The following is a 21,999-nucleotide window of genomic DNA, read 5'->3' on the forward strand; positions in this document are numbered from 1 at the left end:
TTAGTGCAATGGTGTCATTTTAGACAATAACTTAAAATATCCTGCCTCCATCACATATCTTTGCCAAATTTGAGGTATCGTTGCAGAAAATGGCAATATCAGAATCTTTGACTTTCTCATACTCCCAAATGTTCTCCCAAGCGATGGTGGAGACCAAAAACAGAGCTTAAAGAGAGTGACTATTGTACATTGTAGCTCCATAACTACAGAATATGTAAAATGGCAGCTGTAATGTCAACCTTCTTAAATTCACACATATGCTAACCTGCCTTCACACTCCTTGTGACCTCAGAGTCAGAGGAGAGAGCTAAAAAGGAGGCGGAGGAGCAAGCCCAGCAGGAAGAGGCTATGGAGCCCGAGGAGGTCGACATAGAATCAGAACAGCCTGAACCAAAGGAGGAGACACTGGAGGGGGAGGCGCCCGAGTCGGCAGAGGCCAGCAGACCAGCAGATGGCAACACAGGGGAAACGGAGCAAGAAGCACCGCCTGGGAGCGCCATGCATAACAATCCTCCGCTGCAGAACGGTACGGCCCATAGCATGGCCTGCTTTTATAAGACATAAGGCAGTTTCTCTAAATGTGCTATATGTGCTAAAGCTACAGTGAATGCGCTGTCACGACAACTTAAGTTCCTTAAGTGTTTTAATACAGAGCCCCCGCAAGGTCCCGGTGGAAATGTCTTTCTTAAATCTTAACATCCTAAATTATTCTGTGGGTTTGAACAATGCTTGGCTGCACAGATTGAGTTTGTATTGACTGACTCACTGGCAGGTCATTAAGGTTGAAGATGTTTTTTGACAAACTTCATAACAGAGAGAATGCTTTGAGGTTCTATTTTCTTGTTTGGATAGAGTGCATGTTTGCTCCCACTAAATTTACCTGCGTCAGTTTGCCAAATGACACGACTATTCTGACTTTTCAGGAGAGTTGTCTGAAGGAGCTGAATCTCCAGAGAGCGAAGAAAACAAGAACAAAGGAGAAGATGGTGAGTTTGTTCCTGCAGCCCACGACTATTGACGAAAAACAAACAGAAGTATCCACACTGCCAAACTAACACAGTCTAATGCAACAGTCCTGCAGTAAATCTTCATGAAGGTTATCATGAGACATGTTGATTCAACTGTACGATCATTTTGGAGGAAGAAAAGGTCTGGACAAAATAACAGAAATCATGTCTATACCTAATAAACGCTAAGTGACTGAAAAAAGTTACTTTTGCCTCAGTGTTATAATTCTGTTTACTGTGAACTTTTTTGAACTTATCTACATGGTCAGTAAATCAAATATGGGATTTTCCAGTGAAAAACACAGAGGATAACATTATAATAAATGGCTGTAACTTGCCTCGAAACGGTCAGATGTAGACAAAACTTCATATGGAAGTCTAAAACATCCAAGTACATCTTTTTAAATAAAACTTCCTGAGGTTCTGTCTGAGTTCACAGTGAAAAAAACACCAAATTTTGACTGCTAAATTAATCAGACTTCAGACAAAGCAAATGTAAAATTTGGACTCTGAATGAGCCGGACTGACAGTTAGCGTTCTAAATGATTAATCATGTGAAACAGGGGAGCACACTTTGTGTTTTCTTGTCGATTACAATCTCATCTAAATTATTAATATTCCTGTTTTCTTTCTCAGAGGTAGCGATGGAATAAGACAGCTCTCCCTCATCTTTGCTGCGCTGCTGTCGACCTGAACCTGCATTTACCCAAAATGGGAGGACTGACGCTAGAGGGAAGACCATTATATGGACTGTGTCGCCCTCTACAGGACACCAAGAAACTGACACCTTCACTTCCTTTTTTTTGTGTGTCAACGATCAATTGCTTATACTTTTATGTTTCTGCTCCCACGCTCTTGTATGCAGAGCTCGTGGCTGTACCCACGTGCATTACTCCTCCCTTCCTGCTAACAGACAATACAGATGATGATTTCAGAACCTTAAGATGACGGCAGAAATGGTGTAGGATGAAGAGGAGCCTTTTGAAAGACTGACACTGAAAATGTTGCTTTTCTTTTGTTTGTTTGCCAAGCGTTTACTTCACTGTAAGTCACACGTTCAACTCCAGCCACAGACATGTAGCCATTGTACAAGATTTCACTGCTGTGTTTTGCTTCTCTGTCGACACTCTGTTAGATTTTGGCGTCAAAAAATATAGTTTGGTCTTTGATGCAATTAGAGATAAGTGCAGATTTGTGGGAAATGCAAGAGGGACTTCTATAACTGCTGCACAGTATGTACAGTCTATAAGTGTGTGTACAGTACACTGGGTCACAGGTCTATAGCACTACTATTTTACTAGCAAGTTCTCCTTAAATAGATCCACTCTGTGTAGAGAACGTTCCCCCGTGCTTTAAGAGCTCCTAATGGGAGTCTCTTATGTTTCCTGAAGCTCCATGGCTCATTCTTGTCCCATCAACATGTTTACTTTCGTAGTGCTGTCCTCAGACATCGTGCAATTCTAATTGTGTTCCTCGCAGACAGATTCATATTGTTTTCTCGTGTGTTTTCGTCCTCTGAACTGTATATAATGAAAGTTTGTATATGTGTGGATCTGAGGAGGTGTAGAAATCCTATGATCCCACCATCAACCAACGGATATGTTTTGTTTTTTTTGGATATAATGTAAGATATTGTAGTGAAAATGTCCAAACATTAGAATGCAACTGCAAACATATCATACTCACACACACACATACTCACACACAAATGCATTCAAGTTTTTGTAATATATAACATCTTTTTGTTTACCTTTTTGTATTTGTTTTGCATTTGTTATGTCCTCTGAATCATGCACTAGATGTGTCTAATATCCTCACAATGTACGTTGTTTCTTCGTCAAAAGACTTCTTCTTCTCGATGCCTTCTTATGTGTATTTAAGCTGTAGCAAAGAGTCAACATTGTCGCTGAATTAGAGGAAAATCCTATATATGTACGTTGTTTTATTTTGCAGTACGGTTATGTCACGGCGGCTTCAGCTACGAGGCTGCTGGCGTAATGTTTTAATCGACGTGTTTACAGTGTGCTCGTACACCTATTAGCCAGTTGAACCCATCATGCTTCTCGTGATGCATCCGAGGCTATGAGTCCAAACTTGTATCTGCTTCTTGGGTGTTTGCCAGGTTTTTAAGGCTTCTAATGTTATGTATAGGAGATGCAAATATTGCTTACTGTGCATATGTAACATAGTGAACCTCAGCAACGCTGGTTCAGCTTTTACTATATACTTAACTAATGTGTAATTGGAAGAAAAAAAGAAGCATTTTGGCAGTATTTGCATAATATTTTCCCTTAAATTGTGCACTTTTATTTTGTTTTTCCTTCATTTCTTTGGACGTGAAAGTCCCAAAATGCCAAGATCAAGTTCATGGCACATTCTTACTTATTTTAAAGTATACTGTACATGTGTATACTCGTAAAAAAAAAAAACATATACAGGGTTAAAAAAGGGAGTATAATTTAACAGCTAAGAATTTATATAAAACTGTAGGAATTATTTTTTAGCCTCTTTGTTTTAATTCCCTGTTTTTATATGATAACAGGAACTTTATTACCATGCTGGGATACAAAGCATTTCATCATGTAATGTCACTATACGCTACTTTCTACCTAAAGAATACAGTCAGTGGTTAGCAAGCCAGCTGCCTGAATGTGTGCCTATATACTTACTCTCCATTTGACACCTTTCACCTGTAGGAAAACTAATTTTGTGATGTCATTTGAAGCTGTGCCAATCCAGGTACAGCCAAACAAACCGGTTAATATCTTCCCACAATATCAGTCTTGAGTAAAGACTTTTATTTTAGATGAGTCTGTCTGTAAAGTCAGCAGTTTGATGTTGCAGAAGTATTCATAATGGTATATTTTTATGTTTTTCATTTGGAGAAATCTATTTTATAGCCGTTTTTTTGTTTTTCTGTACCGTTTCTGTTCCTGTTTTCGACTCTTTGACTCGACTTGATTGTCAAATCTGCTTTTGTCTCTCCTCTCTGGTTTTAATTGTTCCTTGTGTGTCTGTTTCGAGAGGTTTTACTATTCCACCAGCGCTGAAGTCAGAAAAATTCAACTGTAAATTTAAAGTGTAAGAACCAGATCGCAAATTAGATTTATAAACAGAACAAAAACAATTTGCATCTTCAAAATATCCTGCCTGATTCTTGGTGAAGCAGAATATATTTTCTGTAACGACGGACCAACACATGTACAGTCTTGTAGTTTGCTCTATCTTTCACTCGCTACTGTGATAGCCTACTGTATGAATATTTAACAAGAATTTATACTGACCATAATCAGAAACATAGCTGTATTTATGACATGTAAAGACTTCTACTCATGGTGTTTTGTAACGGTTACTATGGAACAGATTATTTGTTGTTTGTTTAACGCTTTGTTTCCTTGTTTAGTCTGAATCACTCTGTAATGACTGATCTCAAAACTGTTCTAGTGACTGAGGTTGGATGGATGTAGAGCGTGTGTGTTGTGTGTGTGTGTGTGTGGATGGGTGCGTGTGTGTGAGAAACTGCTGAGAAATACTTAATGTGCATTTCTGATCTCCTCACTGTGATCTGCTCTATGGATGAGAGTGTGATGAGGTGTGTATGTGTGTGTGTGCGGTCGAGTAGTGGACTGTATAAAGCTGGGTAAACCGCTCTCACCACTAAAAACACATATTGACACAAATTTGCAGATAAGCTTTTTTCCACGACAACTGAATTTGTTCACAGATCTTAAACTATAGAAGACATATTATGAAGATCAGCTTATAAAACAGTTATTTTGGCCTTAAAACTTGATGAAACAATAAAAAATACACAATGGTGGATAGTCAGACTGTTTCAAAGCAGTAAACCGCCTCAGGTTTAACCTCCACTACATCCCTGATCAAACAGAAGGACTGAGAGAGAGTGTGTGTGGGTGTGTGCGTATGCATGTATGTGCATGCATGTGTGTGTCACTGTCCCATGCCGGCCAGGCGGCCGTGTGTGCCACCATGCTCTGTGACTGCACAGCCGTATCAATAAATCTGGACTCAAAGGGCTCAGATCATGTCTGCCTGTTTTCATTTCTACAACACAACTTTATGTGACATATTTAAAGGGGCATTTCAGCTGATTTTACACAGAAAGCTCAGTCTGCCAATCCGGGAGGGTCAGAAAACATGCAAGCAAGTTGGAAGTGTAGGATCTACTGTAGGGCTGCAACTACTGTGTATACTGTCTATAACCCGTCTTCACAATGGCAAAGACAATAGCTCAAAGAAAAATCTGACAATAATGTTAGCTAGAAAGTGATTGAACACAAAAGTTAGCGGATAGGTTACCAAATAAGTTGGTAGTAAGGTGTAGTTCATGGCACAATTCAAACGGGTTCAAAAAATTTCTCTCTTCCCATTGGACTGCTGTACATTTTTATTCCACAATAAGGTCCAATGGGGTCCACCGTAAGGGGCGTGGCTTCAGCTCTCTAGAGTCAGGGGACCTTCATTGCCATGGTAACAAATATAAACACATACTGGTTGCCGACTGGTTAGGTTTCGGCAACAAAAATACTTGGTTAGGTTCAGGAAAAGGTAATGTCACATACATGATGTAAGGTAAATACGCTGGTAAGTTGATGTTGACTTTTGTTTTCACAGTCTCCTGGGTGAAAGTCCTGTGTTTCCACCCTACCTGGAGTTTGTTGCTCTTTATACTGACTCACCTGACATTTTTGAATGCATGGTATTAGGAAGCATCTGTTGTCCACAAAACTTGGTGGGAAGGATTTCCACCTGCATGCAAACTGGGGTTTTCAGCCACTGGGTTGTGTACACCATTAGTACAAATAATAACTGTAAACTGGGAAGAATTATGCTGTACGTTGTGAAATCAGCCCAGTTGCTAGAATAGACATGTTGGCATATACTGTATCTATATGACCTGACGTGTCTGTCAGGAGGTGGAGGGCAGACATTTGTAAGTGTGAAACTACAAGATGTGTTTAAGGAGACAATTTCCAGCCATGTTTGTGGCGACCAAAACAGGTATTTTTAGCCAGAACACGATCTTTTCCTAACCCTGACCAGATCATAAGCACCGTGTTGTCGCAAAAAAAATTAAAAAATGCAGAAACATTGCCAATATTTATTCTGCCGAATGGGTTGTGTGGACAGTAACGATGCAACCATTCTTTTAACGACCATATAAAACAAAAGCAGTGGTAGGCTGACAGATGGGATTCAGCCCTTAACTGCAGATCTTTGATGTGTAAATATTTGTTTTCAGATTTAAAAACAAATTATCTGTGCGACGGAGCGTGAAAGAAGACTGTTTACATTTGCTGAAAGCTCGAGCCTGCAGTATGTACGGCACATTAACTGTAACATGAACATGTCTCTCAGTCAATAATCCACTAGATGTCTCTGTTAGACCTCAGATTACACTGAAGCTCCACCAACAACCCACCTCTCATCCTCAGAGGGCTCGAAGCACTAAACATGATCAACGGACTTCATGTATACAGCGTCACTCTCCCAAGATAGTCAGCGTATAGCTCTTTATCCACCGTATATGCAGCTCCACAAACATTAGACACAGAATGCATATTTATCACGAGCAGCATGCATATTCATGGGCAGGTTGATGGAGCTCGTGGAGGGATGTGTATGAGTTCTCAGCACAGCGCTGAGTGCCGAAGCAGAAGGCGAATGTTAATTCAATTATACGGCAGCTGTTCCTTGGTGCCCATGGCCACTGTGTTTGCACTAGAACAGAAATCTTGTATTAGGTCCCTCGCCATAAAAGACCATTGCCAGGCTCGGGAATGGGGACTGCCTGTAACCAAAAGCCATCAACAGTATTGTAAAGAGCTTTTAATGCTTAATTTTGGCACGAATAAAGAATTTGGTCAGGCTGCAAAGAAAGATTTTTTTTTTTTTTTTTGTTTTGGCTTACTCTTGATTTACAGAGCTTTTGTTTTTGGTTATTATTCTATTAAATAGTCAATCTGCTTGGAAGTACAATGTGCAAATGAGTTTCTTTTGCTGGTATTAACTCCAGTCAAGGGTGGTTGGAGAGACACGAGTGTGTGGACAGTCGCCAGGATAAAATGTTGGTAAACGTTTCTGCAAACCACTGATATGTTCACATTTGTCATTTAACCTTTGCATTACGTTTATGACCGAACTTCCATGTCTGCTGCAGTTCGATACAGCGTTTCAACATTTGTGAGTGTGACACAAAAAATAGATTTTTTTTTTACGAGAAGTCAGGACATCCCCAGCCATTTTTGTGGCGACAAAATACTAGGTGGACTGGATATCTCCTGCCATATTTGTGTGCAGACAAGCGTGGGTGTTTTTGATAAGAAGTTGGAACATTACTAGTCGTGTTTTTGAGGCTACAAGAAAATGGATATTTTTGACGAGAAGTCGGGACGCTACCAGCCGCTGTTTCGCTGTAAAAGCTATTTTACAGACACAAACCTACTCTTCTTTCTGTGTGTGTGTATGTTTGTATATTTGTGGATTCATGCTCACGACTTGTGTATAAACATATTTTGAGCATGAATAAGACAGCACGTATGCGTAGGTCTTGAATTGCTCACAGACATGCAAATGCAGTTTGTCCATGCATTTATGCGAGTGCTGGTATTTGTGCTCCACCCCACCTCCTGTCCCAGGCTCGGGCTGAGCTCCAGTACTACTTGGTGGAGGAAGAGTAGGAGGCAGAGGAGGGGGTGGGGGGGACAAGGAGGAGGGTGTGAAGGCATCCGCCAGCCTGTCCCTTCATTACCCGGCTCCCTGAGACTCGCTCTGTGTGATTTAATCACACGGCCACTGGCGGGAACTGCTGCTCTGATGTTACCTGGACCTGCTAATAAGTTTGCTTTTCCTTCATCAAAAGGAAAACAGCCACACCTGTGGGAAGGATGCGCTCAACTGCACATTACGTATGTATAATATATGCACGCATGCAAATGTGGAGGCGCACACAAAAATGACTGGTTGTTCCCCTGTCACACACAGATGGAGTTCAGAAGGCAGATATCCAGTAAGCCGGGGTGCAACTAAAGATTATTTTCACTGTTCGGTTTTGTTCAATAAAATGTTAGAAAACAATTTCAACACAATTTCCCAAAGTGAAGTGTGAATTGATCTTATTTTGACTGAGCAACACTCCAAAACCAGAAGATGTTCAGTTTGCTCAGTCATGGAGGAGTACTCAGATCGATTACTTTTGTTTCGTGCCCAGTTTTCTTCTGCTTGTTTTGTTTTTCTCTTTACTTTGTTGTATTTCAGGAAGTCTTTTTAGGACCTTGGCCAGAGGATTACAGAGAAGAAATAGCCTTTTGGCTAATTCTGTCATTTGTACTCATGTATTACCTCGTGTTTTACTAATTTACACTGTCCCCTCTCAAATAAACTAAACTTAACTAGGCAAAGTAAAAGTACTCATGCCACGCTGTAAAAGTACTTAAAGTGATGTAAGTGTTATAAGAAAAAGGTACGTCAAGTATTTAAAGTAAAAGTAGTGCTGAAAAATGTGACTGACTGTAACATGATTATACATTATATCATTACATTATTATTTATCATATATTCATGTAAAAGCAGGATTTTACTGTATTACGTGGTCGAGGTGGAGCACATTTATTGAAATAATTTTGCACATGACCCCAACTAATGATTATTTTCGTCATGGATTCATCTGCTGATGATTTTCTCGATTAATCGATTGATTGTTTGGTTTGTCAAAAATTTGTAAACAGTAAGAAATGGTGTTGTAAGTGACAGCTATACTAGGCTGATTTTGTCTGACCTCAAAGAGATTAAAAATAAAATTCAATATTTAAATTCCTTCTGAATTCTAGTGGAGTAGAAGTTGAAAGTAGTATGAAAAATAAAGACTGAGGTAAAGTACAAGTACCTCAAATGTATCCTGAAATACAGTACTTAAGTAAACGTCGACATGTTGCTTTAATGTTAAACTTGAATACAGAGATGAAAACAAAGACATTTTTTTAAATGGCAAATCCTCACATTTGACAAGCTTGAAGAAAGGTATTTTTTATAATAGTTAATAATTTATTATGATTTTTAATGATTTTTTGTATTTGCGCTTTAAATGAATTAACTTGAACAAAATAGCTGCCAATCATTTTCCCGTCTATTTTTCAGCTCTTAAGCAAAGATCGTAAATAAAATCTGATGCTGTCACATGAGGCTAACAGTACAACTGGCCTTGTGGGAATTCGTCCTCTAACCTAACCAGAACCGACAACATGTTCTCGCCACTTAACTTCACACGGCCACATCGTGCAGCATGTAAAGTAGACATTGCCTATCAAGCTGTTTAATAAAAATTAAAGCCCGTCTATCCATTGGAGAGAGCACAGAGCTGTGTTTAGAGTGACTGATCGAGAGCCCAGAATCAAAGGGCCCTGTGGCTCGAGCTGCGAGTGTGTCTGGGAATTGGCCCAACTCTTAAAGAGCCAAGCTTCCCTCATCTTGACTGGGGGCCGAGTCGACCCCTTCAAAATAGGAAGAAGCTATTTCTGCTGGCAGCCAAGTGGTTCCTCTCTGGAAGCCTGTCAGGTGAGGAGTCGAGGCTGCCAACTGTAACCCCCTCAGGTGGGCACAGGGGGCAGGGCAGACCTCCATCATGGCTCCAGCACTGTGACACACAGCAGATGATGCAGAGGGCAGCGAGCTCCCTGAAGCCTCTCCACAAAGATCTGCTGTGAAAACACTCCACAGTGATGGATTAATGAAAATACAACAATACAAATTTAGAAAATAATAGATTATGAGTACTTGAGTTTTTCCATCATTCTATACACTGAACCCAATTTTCAGAATAAACGTTGGCATTGTACGTTTCTGCAAACACCGGATAGGTTAAAACGTAACATTAACGTTACGTTTCAACTTTTTGTTTTCAACTATTTTTATTTTATGACAGCGTTGTGCTTATCTGGTCAGGTTTAGATACAAGAACCACTTGGTTAAGGTTTGGAAAAGATGTGTTTTTCCTTAAAATACCTGTTTTCGTTCCCGCTCACACGGCTAGAGACGTCCTGAGGTCTTGTCAAAAACATCCAGTGGTTTCACTCTTACAAATGTTGAAACACAGTCTCGCACTGAGGTCAGTGGCTTATTGGCAGCTTTCTCACCTGTAACTCCACCACCGTCCCCTCCACCTCCTAATATGAAAGTCAGGTCAGGAACATGTTATGTAAATGTGATATGACACATATTGTAGAAATGTTAGTATGGTACGTAGCCAATGACACGTGCAGATGTGAACGATGGATACTTTAATGATAACCATTATTAATAAATAGCAATTTTATAGTTGATTAACTTCACTGTTAACAAACAATGAAATGATTGGTGTAGTAATGAGTCCTAAAACCCAGAAATCAGTTAGCATACAAGCTTACAAAAAACATCATCCATGCAGCACTCTATAAAGGTTTACAGACATCAGTTGCAACTTTACAATTAACGTTTGCTTAATAAATGGATGTGAAAACTTCTTCCAGGTAGAGGTTTATAGAAGCGTTAGGCGCTGGACTGAGTCTGCACATTAGAAAATGCTCCCATGAACATTTATTTCCTCCACGTGTGACATTACGGCCTCAAGCCTTTCTTCAGACATAAAGAAAGTGCAGAGACACAGCTTACACAGGGGTCACCTGACTTAGGTCATGTGAAATATAAGAAAAACATTCAATTTTAAACCTTACAGATATAATAAAAATGCCCAGTGAACTCTTTAAGTATAATTCATGTCTGCAATCAAAAGAAGATCATCAGGTAAAAAAAACCCCATCATATTATAGTGGCCTATAGAGGAGGGATGATGAAAGTTATCTGAACATAATGTAAAGTAAAATAAAGAAAAAAACATCATATATATATATATATATATATATATATATATATATATATATATATATATATATATACATATATATATATATATACATATATATATATATATACATATGATGTTTTTTTCTTTATTTTACTATATATACACACAGTACACATGTATACCCAAGGCTACATAGTACACAGAACAACTTGAATATCACATTACTGAAGCATCAGGCATCAATCATCATAATGTAATTCAATGATAGTAAGAAAAAAACAGAAAACAGAGAGGGGAACTGTTACCTCTGCTGCTCAAAACTTTGTCTTCCAGCCTTGTTAACTTCACCTCGGTGACAAGAAATCAACAGAAAAACAAACAAATGTCTTCTTGGCTGCTAAAAACTTACCAACAACATTAAAACGAACCACTGGAAGATTTCTTATTTTCTTTGTTGTGTTGACTCTTTGTCGAGCTGCAATTCATCATGCTGCACTCTCCCTTTAAATCAACCTCAAACCAATTTAACACCACAACACCATGTTGCTTGTTCTCGCTAAAACTGGTTAAACACAGATGGCATGGTGTCATGTTGAGATATTTCCAGCAACGTTACAATGGAGTTAAGCAGAGCGGAGAACTAGGTGGAGTTGTACTGAACAGCCAGGGGTGGATTCACTCGCTACGAATTCAGCTCTCATCTTTCATTTTCAGTGTAATTGAAAAACATTTAATTGCTATGCACAAAAAGATCATAATACTCTTGAAACAGCTCAGCCTCTGCGGTACGGATCAGAGGGGATGCAAAACTTAATCTGAAGGAGTGCAAAGAAGAAAAAAAACTACAATTTCAGTTAAACTTTTATAACATCCTGAGTATTAAGACAAGTTTAACCTTTTAGATACTGTTTGTTGACACCACAACATGAATACCTGCTCAATTCAAAGCATCCATTCAGTTGTCTTTGTTGAGGCTGTCACAACCTACATGCTGTTTTTCTAAGAAATATAATTCAGCATTTTGAGATTTAAAGAACACAGATATCATGACTGTCCATGAAGGAGTCTGTGGAGGTAATTAGCCCGCTAGCATGAAGGCTGGAAGCAGGGGGGGAAAAGCTAGCTTTAAAAGAAATCACCTAAAAATACACTCAAAGGAGCAGTTTGTAAGATATGGTTATAATTTTAGTTTAAAACATTAAAAAGTGAACTAAAATGACAGTATGCTAACCAGCTAGCCCCAGCCCATCCTGCCTCTGAGGACCACTTTGTATTGCAAGAGGCGCTAGTCTGTTAGCCGCTGAGAGATGCACGAGCAGCGTCTTCACTGTTTCACAAGCTTTCTTAGATTTCGGTGTAATAAATGAACAAAATAAACTCATAAAATGTCAAGAAATGAAATACTCCTTCTGCTTTCCTTAACAAACAGAAAAATACAACCTCCAGGTTGATTTAAATAAATCCTCAATTCGCCGAGTATGATGTGAAAATATATTCCAGCTCTACACGCCGTATTTTGTCTGCTGCCCCCGCTGTATGCCTCTCCTGTGCCCACCTCCTGTGTCTTGTTGTCCCCAAAATCATAATTCTGGTCAGAGCAGCTGTAAATCACCTCCGTGCTGTATCCTGTTTTCAACATTTCACTCTCACGTCTGCTAAATCTGGTCGAGCTGACCGAGGTCTCAGTCCAGACAAACTCTAGGACAGCTGGCTCCACGGTTAACTGAGCCAGGAGCTAATTACCTAATGGTAGCTCGCTATATTGAAGCATAGCTAGCAAAGAGCAGCAGTTGTTGGTTATATTCTACAATTATACCTTTAAACGATAAAAAAAATTACAAAAGATTTGTATTTTTGCAGTGCAAATCAACTGCCAGCCATCTATCCGGAAGTCACTGTTGTTTTATAGCGCAATGTCACGGTGATTGGGTCCGTCACTGAGTTTTGGAGGTGCTGATAGGTGGATTTTCCTACATTTGGACAGAGCCAGGCTAGCTGTTTCCCTATGTTTCCAGTCTTTATGCTAAGCTAAACTAACCGTTTCCTGGCTGTCACTTATGTTAAACTATTCCCTGAATATAAATGCCTACAAGAAAGGTGAGGTGAGATAATCAAGCTAATCGATGTCTGTTTTCTATATAGTCTATAATTGGGGAAATAGCAGACATACTTGAACTCTTTGTGTGTTGCACTGTGACGACGTTAAGAAGGAGAAGTGGCTTCAAACGCAGCAAGACGACAGCGAGCTGAAGACAGCTGATGAGTGAAGAGGAAGAAAGACATGAAATCAACGCTGAAAAGTGTCGATTAGGTGAGAAAACGACATTACAGCCCTGTCAATCATCTCGGCCTCATGCTTGGAGCGGGAAAAAAAGCAGAGCTGCTGTTAAAAAAGTTGCCAAATCAGTCGAATCACATGCGTGAGAAGATGAAGATGTCCCTTAATTCAGCTGTTTTAAAGGTGTTGTGGAGAATATAAATAATCTGTGTTTACTCACATTTGTTGACGTTTATAGTTACTGTAGGTTTCTGTTGTCAGACACCACCTCCTGTTTTAAAGTGCAGTAAATATAGTATATCATACAATATAACACAAAAGATGTGGCTGTTACTCAAATACAATATATGACACATTTTTATTTATCTTATCACTTTCGGGGTATAGAAGTGTCGCATTCAACCACGACAGATTGCCACAGCCACTTTGAACGTGTGCGAACAGATTGTGCTTTGAAAAAAGAAACGGGTGCCTCCAGCAACATTTCACGTCTGCATCCCATCTCTGTCTGAAAACGGGACTAACATCTTTACATTATACATCTTCAAAAACATATCCATTATTCATATGCCCATATTTTAATACTATTAGCACTCGCATGCCACCCACCTAAATACCTGTGTGTTTCTTATCAAAGCAGCAGTGAGAGTCGGAGTTACTTTGTTTGGGTGTGAAGAAGTGAGTTGGGATTAAGGAAGAATTGCACAAAATTAAATTTGATTAGGGACGTGATTTATTTCCGAACGCTGTAAAATCTCACATGGGCACGAGAGAAACTTTGCTCTTTACCTCTCACTGGACTGTTTGTATAGACAACAGCAACAAAGGCAAACACACACTCACACAGAAAGACAACATGCTCCCACCTGTGTGGGTGGGAGGTGTGGCCACTCAGCAGCTGAGTGGGGCAGCATATGGAGTTTCTAATTGGGTAGAACAGCACAGCTGGAGGACACCAGTCCAGGACCTGGCCTCTGGTAATCAGTCCCACAATCCTCAGCACTCCTCTGCACATCCACCGCGCTGCATGTGCGCCTACGGAGGGAGGGTGGGGGCTGGTGGATGTGTTTCAGTGTTCAAACCAGGATGAAACTTCATCCTGGTTTTTCCTTTTGAATCGAGGTCATGTTTAAAGACTTCTGCAAAAACTCAAAATCTTACCAAGTATTTTTGTCTAAATTCTTATCAAAATTTCTCATTATACTTGATATAACAATCACCTAAAAAAAAAAAAAAAAAGTGATATTTCAGTGAGATAAATCTGTTTTACTTGTTCTGTTGGCAGATTTTTGTCACCTATTATAAGCAAAAAACATGATTTTTGAAAAAATGTAGAGAAAAAGGTGCTTTCTTTAGTTTTCTGACACTTTTTTAGAAAACTTCTTAAGGACAGAAACTTTTTATGTTAATGTTAAGGCAACAAAGGCGCTTTGGTTTGGGAAAGATCAAGCTCTGGTTTAATACAGAAAAAGTCTGCATTGCTTCGGTGTCTGAACGTATCCACAGAACACTCTCAGGTGTCAAAGTCGTGCTTTATCAGCTGGCTCATTTTGTTGCCAGTTTAAAGGGCCTGGAACAACAAGGAATCCAGTACAGAACGTCAACAAAATACTTGAAATAAATGTTGAAAGAGACGCATAATCCAGGAAACAAATGTGTTTTTGAGCCCAGTCGCACACCAGTTAAAGTTTCTGCAAACCACTGATACGTTCACCTTTGTACAAAACATGTCCTATCACGTTCACATTACATGTTTATGCTGTGGCTTTCATTTTGAGCCAAAAGATGATCTTTTCCTAATCCTAACCAAGTGCTCTTTTGTGCCTAAACCTAACCAGAGCGTAACCACAGTGTTGTCACAACATAGACTTGAAAAACTGAAGCTAAGGAAACATAAAGTTGCAACAAAAAAGACATTTGAGTTTCAACATATCTGGTTTGCAGGAATGTATATTGCCAACATTTCTTCAGGCGATTGGGTTAGCTTTGTTTGAAAAATAACTAATTAGTACCACATAAATCTAATCTCAGGGTTCGTAAAATTGACTGTTTTATTGTTGTAACACACATTGTTTTTCTGCTTTATTGGCCAGATCTATTTTGAAATTAAATTCAAAGGAAAGGAAAGGAAAGGAAAGGAAAGGAAAGGAAAGGAAAGGGAAGGAAAGGAAATGAAATGTGTGGATACACTTGATCTGTTACTAAAAAGGAAAATGTCAGAGATTTGGAAGCATTTTTATCACGACTAAAACATCAAATCTTATGTGAGAACAAGAATCTGAAAATATTCAACAGCAGCAACTGAGGTATTCATCTGTGTATTAAGCATCAACAAGTACTCAAAATAAATCCCTTGCACTTGTACTTGGGACTGCTCCGACACTTCCTTATTTAGCCTTCGTGTCTGGCTTTAATTATCTGTACATGCACCTCAGTGTAAAGCAATGCAGAATAAATGGTGAGAACATTAACAGTGCGGGGCTCATTACAGAGTCAGCGTCAAGATCTGGAGGCGTGCAGCCAACGAGACTTTGGTCAGAATCGTGTCGTATCACCACACCATCACCATATCCTCAACCACTTCACCTCGCACTCATCACCCAGACGCAAACTCCCTTTAACTGCTGACATCAATTGAGAAACGCTTGCAACCCAGCGTGCGATCAGTGGCGCCTTCATTTGCAGCTCCACACCACGCGCCGTGCCTATAAAAGCTGATAATGTGATAATTAAAAGAGCTGACAGGCAAGAACTGTCAGCAAGACACCCTGATTTACCAACCTCTGCTGTTTGGTGTACCTCTCAAATTACAATGCTTCCACCCTTGACGTATGACACATAAAATATCAATTGAAATAATTAACCTGGTTCGAATGGGTGTGAAAAAAAAGGTATGGAGTCTCAGCGGAGGAGTTTGAATGAAAACCGTCCCAAAAATCATCCGATTCAGACCTGAAAGAGGATTTCTAGCAGACAAAAGATCACTGCCATGTCTCCGTCTCTCTCTCTTTCTTTCTCTCTCAACCACACCATGATTTATTACCTGAAAAGACAAGAGAACTAATTAGTGGAGTAATTAATTAATATAAATTTGCATATTTGCATTTGCAATTAGTGCAGTCAACTGATTAGTCTGAGATGGGGAGTTTGACTCATCAGATGCTGTTGGTGTGTGTGTGTGTGTGTGTGTGTGTGTGTGTGTGTGTGCTGGACCAGAACGATCAGCAGACCAGCTGAGGCATTTTGGGGGGGACGACAGTGACGAAGGGACTCTTTTTTTATTTTTTTTTAACAGTTTTTCATGTGTCCGTGTGTGTATTTCTGGGTGTGTTCGTGTGAAATGTGTGTGTGCTCATGTCACACACATTAGGTTAAGTTCACACACACTTACCTGTGTTTGTGTACATGCTGTCATCGTCACCCTGCGGTCTCTGATGCCCTGAACCACACTCAGGTGTCGCCAACACGCTGCTGATCGATGTCTTGTAATGTCCAATACAGAGAGATTGATAAGTCGCTTTAATTGATTCTCCTTGCAACAAGGTCATTCACAGGCGCTCGTTTGTGCGTGCACTTGTGTGTGTGTTCCACATAACTGAGGAGTGCATATACCCATATCGAGTGCCAGCTGTGCCCCAGTGTGGAGTTGGCAGCGAGCCACTGGGCCTTTTCCACGGGGTGTACTTACTGTGTACGGTCCTGAGGTACCAGCACTGTGCACGCCCCCCTGGTACGCTCGCACCTTCCTCTGCATGTGAGGCGCCTGCTGGAATTTCTTAACCTAGTTTCTGTGGAGCTGCGGCGATTAGTCGATTAATCGATAAGGCGATCGACAAAAGCTTCATCCGCAACTACTGTGTTTTGATAATCGATTAATCGTTTATGTTAGAGTCTAAAATAACTAACGTACGGGGACGTCACCAGTAAAGGCCTTTTTTTGGCGCCATAGTGGCCAATCCATACCACTTTCTCATCAATATATTTATATATTTATAAATATAATATTGGCTGGTGATACATGCAGGCATTGTCACGTCATTCACATGAGAAGATGGTGCGTGGTTCTTTTGTAAAACGTGTCTTTTAGCCTTTTTAAAGCATTCAAGGTGCACAACGTAGTTTTGGGGAAGACATTTCATTCAGAAGGGAAAAATCTGCAGTGAATGTTTTTTTTTATGCCTAAAAAACAAACAGAATAAACAAACTCTCTTCATTTTCATGACTGATTAAACTAAATAAACAAACTGACCCTGAAGGACAGTTTCAGACTGTTTTACTTTGTTTATATGTGGCGGACCCTGCCACCTTTCTAGCTTCAAACAGTGTTCTGGGACCTTATTTTCCTCTGAGAACAGCTTGTTTATTCAATCATGGAAAAATAAATATTTCTGAGTTTGTATTATTACCTCATTAATATTGTAAATATTAGAATTCTGACTTTGAATTTCTTCTCCAAAACTACTTAAATACGATCATTACATGAAACATGAATTATCTGTGATTAAAATAATGTTCGGTGATGATGGATGTTTTTACTGCTTTCATGGGATTGGCTCCCACATGGCTTGAACCCTTGTATGCTCTGATTGTCCCCGTTAAAACTGAATATATTCGGGTTTTGGAGAATAAAAACACTTTTAAGGGAGGTCAACAGGGACATTTCTCTATATATTATGACTCTGGTTAGACCAAATGATGAATCAATTGATAGAGAAAATGGTCTGAAGATGATCTGTTGAGATTGGCTGTACTGTACTCACACAAACCAAAACAGCTGTCTTGTATGTGTAAAAATAATATTAATGATCTGAGTTTTTTAATCAACCATTTTACCCCCATTTCAGCATTCTTTTCTTTTCCTCTGACCTTGTTAAAATCCAACAAATCCTGCAAATTAAACAACAAAATATGCTGTTCTTAACAGAGAACGACCGGTAGAAGTGTTTTCTGATTTGACGCCTCTGTCTGCAGGACATCAGGATTCATCTGCTGCTTCCAAGACTGCTGTTGGAGAATAAATCAGTTTCTGAAAACACTCTAGTTTAGGTTTGGCTCGGTTTAAGCACAAACAATGTTTCAACAATTAGTTTTTCAGTATCAGCTTCTCCTGCTTCTCGTGTCTCCTTAGAGGAGATAACTTAAATGTGGCTGCGGACAACATAAACTTCCTGTTGCAACAACTAAATGTGTCCCAGCGAAACACAGAACGAAAAACGTACCTCCTGCATAATAACGTTTACATGCAAATAAATCATGTAAATAATATATGTAAACAAACATGAAATAATGACATAATCACATTTAAGGCACTTACACTCGGTCGTAGGGAAAGTGTTCAGTTAAGGTTATAGAAACAATATGAAGAGCGTTAAAGGGTTTTGTCACTCGAATGTAAGCAAATGCTGCTTGTGGACATTTGTTGAAATGATGCTGTCGTTTTTCTCGGGACGATGGTTTAATGTGTGGAAAAGTATCGAGGTACTTACCTTTCCCCTCTACCACTAACTGGGCTGGTGAAGGTGACAAAATACAGACAGGACTGTATATGCAGCGCATGAACAAATATATTTTGTACAAAGATGATAAGAGGAGTCCTGCACAGGATAAAAATACAGTCTTGTAGAAGTAAAAAAATAGAAGTTGAATACAAATAAAAAGCAGTCTGACCTGCCCTGATGAAGACCTTTTAGTCGAAACGCGTCGGTGTGTCCATTTACCTAATAAAGCATTTTTAAACTTTTCAGAGTGCCTTGGATTTTCATTGCACGTAAGCTGAGTAATCACTGTTTTGCCATTTGTGGACTGTATATTGGTTCTTTTGTTGCAAAAAAAGGGCAATAATAGACGGTGAAATGTTCACAGATTATCCTACATCGTGACATCACTTGTGTTTGGGGTCCCTGTTCGACCCCTTCTAAAGTTTCAGTGCTTCCATCAACAGCGATCACTAATAAAGGAGTAATGTGTCACTTTCTGAAACACGTCATGAGTTTAAAAATCATGTTCCTGAGCATTTCTCAACAAATTTGCGATAGTCGTGAAGTATTAAGAAGATGAAACAGTTTGAGATGAGCTCATTGAGCTGTTTAAGAGGGCTCAGGCTAACCGACTTATTATCAGCTGACCTTTAAAGGAATTAAAACAGAAGTTTTTTGTTGGTTGAATAAACACTTTTTGACAAACCATCTGTTGGTGTGATAATATAGTGGTATTGACAATAATCGAGACAGTAAAACATTAAATATATATATATATATCTTGTTAATATTACACATATGATAGTATCGAGTGAACAATCCGGGGCAGATGTTCAGACTTGTGGATCATTTTTCAGTTCATCTGGTTGCATTTTCACTATTCATCGACTGTAATTGTTCTAACTGTGCACTTTTCTGCAGATATAGCTCCAGACTCTCCCCCTCCACCTGCCTAATCTTGTATTTTGAGTGTGATGTTTGCCAAAAAAAAGACAAAACACACAGTAAAACAAGTTAATAATGAATTTGACCGAAAGCATTTATCTTTTTCCAATTTTTATACAGATATCGCGATATTATCGGGAATGACTGCCCACGATTATCGTCAATAACACGACTTTTGTTTCCTTTGTACCCAATCAGAAATGCATGTATTATTAATTTAATTGAATGTAATTTAATTATCTCGATTTGAGTTTTATTGGAGGACTTTAAACCTTAACTTCAGGTATGTGTGTTGAACTGTGTATGTCTTAAACCTTTTACATTGTTTGATTTGCATGCGCAAAAACTGAAACATACAAAATTCACAGTTGGTTTATTCTAATATGAGATCCGTCTCTCTGTCTCACCTGTTGAGGCTGCCTGCAGACTCGCACTCGCTTTTCTCTTCGCACAGAAAGAACATTAATTCATCTTTCTTACACGAGGAGATGCAGATATTAGTTGTTATCCCTCTCCGGTCTGTGTTTTTGACGGTAAACGCGGGCCTCCCGGTGCCCATTACAGGAGCTGCCAGATGATCGGTGCGGAATGGAGGTCCCGTGGGACGCTGAACACGTGGTCTCGGCTGCCACAAGACGTCAGCGGCAGATGGCATGGGTACCCGCTGTTGGCATGAGTGTCATTCCTCAAAGAGAGAGGGAAGGGGAAGAGAGAGAGAGGGGGAGAGAAGAGGAGAAGGAAGAGCAGAGCAGCAGAGGAAAGGCAGAGAGAGGGGGAGAGAGAGAGAGAGGTTTTCAGCTTTTTCCTCTTATTTGTGGTTTGGAAAAGAAGAAGCTGCACATTCAGAGGAGATATCTGGGAACATGCGAGGCGCACGCTGACCAAAGGTGGGTATTTTTTATTTTATTATTATTATTATTATTTTACAAATTACGCACGCATTTGTTGACTTTCAGAGTTTGGGCTTCTCTTTAAATGTGCGTGTTTTGGGTAAAGAGCCTCGTTTTGTGCTGCACAAAACGAGGCTCTTTACCAAACACAATGAAGTTGAGTGTCTCTGAAAAGGAGGCAAGCTGTGACATTGGCCTCGCTTGCCAATTTGTCCCCCTTCCTCTTGGGAGGACCCATTCACAAGGTAATTAACTGACAACCTTCACGAGACAACTACTGTGCGCTCTGTATGATAGTTTATGCTTTCTTTGATTTCGCAGGAAATATGTTGACACTGCCATTCGAGGAATCTCATATGATGTATGAGTCGCGATTCTGTGCCACTTATCCCCGCGAAAGCTTACCTGAGGGCCTGGAGCAGGGAAGACAACACAACCCAGACCGGTCAGACATGAGAGAGGCCGAGGACGACATCTCCGACAGGGAGGAGGACGAGAGGGAGGACGACCAGGACGAGGACGGGCTTCCAAAAAAGAGAGGCCCGCGGAAAAAGAAGACCGGCAAGGAGCAGATGGACCGGTCCAAACTCCGGCGCCATGAAGCCAACGCCCGAGAGCGCAGCCGGATGCACGGCTTGAACGCGGCGCTGGAGAGCCTGCGCAAAGTTGTGCCGTGCTACTCCAAAACTCAAAAACTGTCCAAGATTGAGACCCTGAGGCTGGCTAAAAATTACATCTGGGCCCTGTCAGAGACTCTGAGTGCGGGGAAGAGACCGGACCTCCTCACCTTCGTGCAGACTTTGTGCAAAGGATTATCTCAGCCCACAACCAACTTGGTGGCCGGTTGTTTGCAGCTGAACGCGAGAAATTTCCTCACAGACCACAACGGGGAGGTCATGTTCTCTGGCAGGTCGCCCTACGATGCCATGTACTCGTACCCGGGCTCAGACGTGAACACACCCCCTGGCCACAGCGCGAGCAGCTTGGACAGCAGCGCCAAGCCCTTCAGACACTACAGCTACAGCAGCGCGTACGAGCACTACTACGAGAACCCGTCCCCAGAGGGCGGGAGCCCGCATTTCGACGGCCAGCTGAGCCCCCCGATGAACTTTAACGGGATTTTCTCCCTAAAACACGACGATCCGCCAGACTACGGCAAAGGCAGCCACTATGGCATGCGCTACTGCGGCGCGCCGGGGCGCACGGCTCTTGCGCCCAACTCCATGTACCGAGTGTCCCCAGAGGCCCGTTTCCCCTACGACCTGCACGTCCGCAGCCAGTCCTTCCAAGCACAAGGGGAAGTTAATGGCTCTTTCCACAATTAATCAATCAGCTGGACAAAGTTCAAGTTTCAGAAGCGATGCAATTTCCCCCCGCAGATGTCGAGAGTGGAACGAAATGGACTCCAGACACGCTGATGCACTGCGAAAATGCCCATTTTAACGAGTCATCTTGTTTTAAATGTTCTTTTTTTCCTTCTTCTTCTTCTTTCAAACATGGTAAAAGTCTGCAAATTAGACGTGATGATTTCACTAAATTTGTG

At 40.5% G+C, this 21,999-nt stretch overlaps 2 protein-coding genes across 3 annotated transcripts in view; both read left to right on the plus strand.

Annotated features, from left to right (window-relative positions):
• Positions 1-5,048, plus strand: part of pde1cb (phosphodiesterase 1C, calmodulin-dependent b) — a 110,481-nt gene extending 105,433 nt beyond the window's left edge. For both annotated transcript variants that reach the window (XM_073491469.1, XM_073491470.1), the window contains 3 exons: positions 293-526; positions 924-986; positions 1,644-5,048. In XM_073491469.1, coding sequence (XP_073347570.1) covers positions 293-526; positions 924-986; positions 1,644-1,660 — 314 coding nt within the window. In that variant the 3' untranslated portion in view covers positions 1,661-5,048. The remainder of the gene's footprint in view (positions 1-292; positions 527-923; positions 987-1,643) is intronic.
• Positions 5,049-20,782: 15,734 nt separating this feature from the next.
• Positions 20,783-21,781, plus strand: neurod6b (neuronal differentiation 6b). Its single transcript, XM_073491918.1, has one exon. The coding sequence runs from the start codon at positions 20,783-20,785 to the stop codon at positions 21,779-21,781; it is 999 nt and encodes a 332-aa protein (XP_073348019.1).
• The last annotated feature ends 218 nt before the right edge of the window (positions 21,782-21,999 follow it).

This window comes from Pagrus major, chromosome 21, assembly GCF_040436345.1.
Source record: "Pagrus major chromosome 21, Pma_NU_1.0".
NCBI classification, from domain to species: domain Eukaryota; kingdom Metazoa; phylum Chordata; class Actinopteri; order Spariformes; family Sparidae; genus Pagrus; species Pagrus major.